The sequence below is a fragment of the Cheilinus undulatus genome, linkage group 17 (assembly GCF_018320785.1).
Source record: "Cheilinus undulatus linkage group 17, ASM1832078v1, whole genome shotgun sequence".
NCBI lineage: Eukaryota > Metazoa > Chordata > Actinopteri > Labriformes > Labridae > Cheilinus > Cheilinus undulatus.
The window spans coordinates 34,204,832-34,209,371 of NC_054881.1; the positions used below are offsets into that span (position 1 = coordinate 34,204,832).

The window sequence follows — 4,540 nt, forward strand, 5'->3', positions numbered from 1 at the left end:
GGTGAATAAGAACCTGATGGTAACTGACGCTCTGGAGATCCTGTGTGGAGATGGGACACAGTTCCAGAAGGACAACCGTCCCTGCAGCCCTCCACTGATCTGGGCTTTTGTGCCAAACTGGCTAGACTGAAGCCTCTCCTCCTTGAGCAGAATTTCAAAAATGCTAGAAATTCATTTAATTAGTTGCGAACAGCTGATTGGGCTGTGATCAGCGACCTTGTCCCCATGAAAAAGTGCTTGGAAAAAAACCTGATGCACTCTTTGACGGAATATCTGACTTCATATCCAATTATGTGACTCAGAAATAAGGGCAGACCTCCTGAAATCACCATGTAAACTTTGTGCAGCGAGGATGAATGGAGAAGGAGCGGTGCATGTGTTTATACACATGTATTCTGCAGTTTCTTGAATGAGCAAAGGATGAGTTTTGACAAATTTGTGCCTGGTTTTTGATGTGTGGTAGTAACCCCTTTGAATGATCAAACATCTTCAACATGTAGCCATGGAATTACTGTAAACAATACAAATAAAAAACATCATGGTTAAATTTTCAAGCAGCTATGAAGGACTAAATCATTTAAAGGTCCAGAGAAACAGTGCAGTGAAGGGTTTGAGTCACAAGTTCTCCTTAACTTGGAATGGAGTCTAAGAGTAAAATCAGATGTGCTTTACATAATTCTACTGTTTGCATGAGCAAGAAAGCTTTTTGACTCCGTACAAGAATATATATGGAATAATGCAGGTGTAGGAGGCTGCAACATAACTGGCCACCTCCACTACTATTGATGAGGTGTGGATGTTGTTGGTGATGCGCAGAACCATATGAGTCAGCCAGCAGACCAGGAACACGCTCGCTACTGCCACTACACTCTTGGCTGCCCTCACCTGAGAGCTTGCGCTCTGACTTGGTTTAGCCGGCATCTGGCTGGGCCTTGGAGGAGTTGGTGGAGCTCTGACTTTGCTGTTGGAGATTTCACCTTGATTTGGACAGGAAGCAGTCACACCGGTGTAGATGTTGGTCAGGGATCCGGGATCACTGGGATCTCTTGAAGTGCTTGGGCAAGAAGCAGCGCTGGCGGATGGTTCTGCATTTCTGCTGTCAGATATTTTGCCTTCATCTTTCACCATCGCCTTGGTGGTGTCAGAGCTGTGACCCCGAATACGCCTCTGGTTTCGAAGAAGAGTTATGACGATCTGGATGCTAACAAAAACAATCCCAGCAACAGGAACAGCGTTTGCCAGGGTTAGGTAACAGACATCATAGGTTTGTCTAGCGATCGCATTAGGGAAAAGGTCAACACAATCTTCATGGCTGTCATTATTCGCCTTTACTGTGACAAAAAAGAAGTGTGGGATGCTGAAGGCCACAGCCACCGTCCAGCTCCCAGCCAGAAGACATCCAACCAAGCAAAGGCTGTCCAGCTGCACCGGAGCACCGCCACGCTTTAAAGATCCAACGAGCTTCTGGTGCCAGAAAATACTGATGAAGAACGTTGTGTAGATGCTGCTGGTTTCAGAGAGGTCAGCACAAAATCGAAACACTCCGCAGAAGGTTTCCCCAAGGAACCAACGCCCAGCGAAGTCCGCGATGGTGTCTGGTAGGTCCACCAGGTAGTTAGTGATGAGGTTGGACACAGCCAGGTTGATGAAGAGGACCTCGTTGGTGCGAATGCCTGATTTCTGCCTTGGTACAGAGCGAATCGCCAGCCAGTTGTTCCCAAGGACCCCAGCCAGGAACATGAGTCCTCTGATGATGGATTCAATAACCTCCTCTGCATCCATCCTCACAGACTCTCTCCAGGCTTGTAATGTTGGTTGCTTTAGTCTTTGGATGTTTATAAAGGAGGGAAAGATCCAATCACTATAGAGTTCAAACAACCTCCTGCTATTTCATTTTCCATCATGGAGCCTTCATTATGTTAACCCTCTGAGATTAGGGTGTATTCTTCTCTTGATTTGCCCTCCCTGGAGCTTTGACAGAAAATAGACTCAATATCTCATGAGAGCCAGCCATCAATAAATGATACAACAACTCACTGGTCTCTGCATTGATTAAAAAGGAAAACCTTCTATTTCATCAGTCCACCACATTTATATTCTTATTCCTGCATCATTTTGAGTCAACTCTCCTGTTTATGTGCAAGAACTTTATCATCTTGCAACTCAATGCAGCAGCAAATGTAGCTACACTGAACTACAAAGACAACTTCAATGCTTTACTCAGGTTTTTATGGGATTTTGAGAATATGTAACCATTAATGCAAAAGCATCACTTAAATTTTTGTATTGTGTGTGTGTGCAAGTTCTGGCAGTAAGTTAAAGAAGTTTTTGTTCATCAGTAAAGGAAATTTGGTAACAGTTAACCGGTATTCCTGGCTGCCATTACACATGGAGACAAAAGAACACCCCAACCAACTCAGAGAAAAGGCTATTGAAAAGTATAAGTCAGGGGATGGATACAAACTAAATTCCAAGACACTGAACATCCCCCCCAGAGTTCAGTTGAATCCATCATGAATACATGGAAGGAATATGGCACATGTGTAAATCTGCCTAGATCAGGCTGTCGTCAAACAGAGTGACCGTGCAAGAAGGAGACTAGCGAGAGAGGCCACCAAGACTACTCTTTTTAGAGTGGAAAAGACAGAGCCGCTGTTGAAGAAAACTCATTGAATCCGGAGTAGAGTTTGCCAAAAGGCATGTGGGAGACTCCATGGTCAAGTGGAAGAAAGGTCTTTAGTCTGATGAGACCAAATTGAGCTTTCTGGCCATCAGACAAGATGCTTTGTTTGGCAGACACCAAACACACTGCACATCACTAAAAACACACCATCCCCACTGTGAAGCATGGTGGTGGCAGCATCATGCTGTGGGGATGCTTCTTAGCAAGTCCTGAAAGGCTTGTAAAGGTAGAGGGTAAAATGAATGTGGCAAATTATAGGAAAATCCAGGATATAACTGCTCGTCATTAAAGAGTCCACAAGTCGAACTGATGTCCACTACAATGTTTAATCATCACAGAAGAATTTGCATGTGTGGAGCACCTGAAATAACAAGACAATTTACAGTTTGTAAAACAATAAATCATATTAAGTCTGATGACATACGTCTTAAAATAACATTTACAACTCATAAGCAATAAAATAAACAACATTTACCGTGTTAGCCTGATGACAAACAGAAGGAGAACAATATAGGATGGCGGGTGTTTACGTACTATGAGTCTTTCCGGTAGCAAGCTCCCCAGTCACACAATCACGCCATCCTCAAACTTTATGGACAGGACGAACTTTACAGACAAAATAATAAATAAAATAATAATTCGACCAATAATGTTCCTAACATTACAGAAGCAGACATTTTATGACTGCATATAAAAATTAAACAACCTGGCAACCATGCATATAAAAGTTAGGTATTTTAACCTTTTATGTTGTCATTAAACGGACTCTGACAGCGTCAGCTACATTGGAGGACAATCTTCTAGACAGGTGACTGTCTTAAACATAGACTGTAGAAAGAATTGGACAAACCCCGTGTGACGTCAGCCATCTGCTTACAATAGTCGGACTCAAACAGCTCTTGAAGCTAATCCGCGGTGGCTTCCATATTGAAAATTGCGGCCTCAACCGAACTTTGGAGCCAGCATTCCGGTTGACAGAAACGTAGCCTCTGCCTGTCAAGCTATCTGTCAATCAAATGAGACCCGCTAATCAGCGTGAAGTGAGGTTTATCCTAAATATAATATAAATGATCGTGGTACAACAAAAATTCACCCCCTGTACAGTGAGAGCACAATAAGACACTAGCTAATGAGACGCGTTTGGTATTTTGGACCAGGCTGTAAACCACTTTATTTCTAGTGCAAAAACAGGCTGTTTAACAGGTGTCCAGGCAGGACTTCCGGTGTTCCTGCAACTAGCCTCAAGTGGACACTCACGGTATTGCAATTTTTTGCACTTCCGCATTGGCTTCATTTTTCTGGAGGACCGGAGGGTGCCGCTTGGTCTTAAAATAAGAGAAATTAAATAATTTTGAACAGAAAATGCTCAGTACTTAAGAATATTTGGGTTTTTACATTGCAGTTGTAAATGTTAGAAACATGCTGTTGTTAATAAATGTATTGTAGTCTAAATGCCATGTTCACCTCCTGCAAAAATGTGGACTATAGGAAGACTATAGAGGAAAATTAGCATCCAGTGAGCTTGCTTCTGCAGCCTGGCGTCCCAAATCTAGCCCTTTTTAGTAAAAAGTCCCCTACACCTGGAGAAGGTTTGTGAAATGACACCTCCGTTTTAAGACGATCCCTTACATTAATATTGTTTTGATTTTTTTTTCTGGGTTGCAGGACGTAAGATATTTTAATAATTGCTCTTAAAGAGACAAAGCATCTCTTCATCAGATCACAGTGGGTGTCTCTGTGGTGTGTAGTACTGTCTCACGTCATTCATGAGTAAAAGCTCCACCTTTGGGATAAACCAGAGGCGGCATCTGTGCGCCTCTGGCTGCCGGCACAGTCAGGACGGGACGCCGGAGCGGG

General features: G+C 43.2%; 1 protein-coding gene across 1 annotated transcript; it reads right to left on the reverse strand.

Annotated features, from left to right (window-relative positions):
- Positions 1–678: 678 nt before the first annotated feature.
- Positions 679–1,782, reverse strand: LOC121525567 (rhodopsin). The gene has a single exon (XM_041811616.1). It carries the CDS (start codon positions 1,780–1,782, stop codon positions 679–681), a length of 1,104 nt encoding a protein of 367 aa, XP_041667550.1.
- Between the last annotated feature and the right edge of the window lie 2,758 nt (positions 1,783–4,540).

Coding starts and splice junctions, on each gene's coding strand:
- LOC121525567 (XM_041811616.1), bottom strand. CDS start 1,782: ATGGATGCAGAGGAGGTTATTGAATCCATCATCAGAGGACTCATGTTC.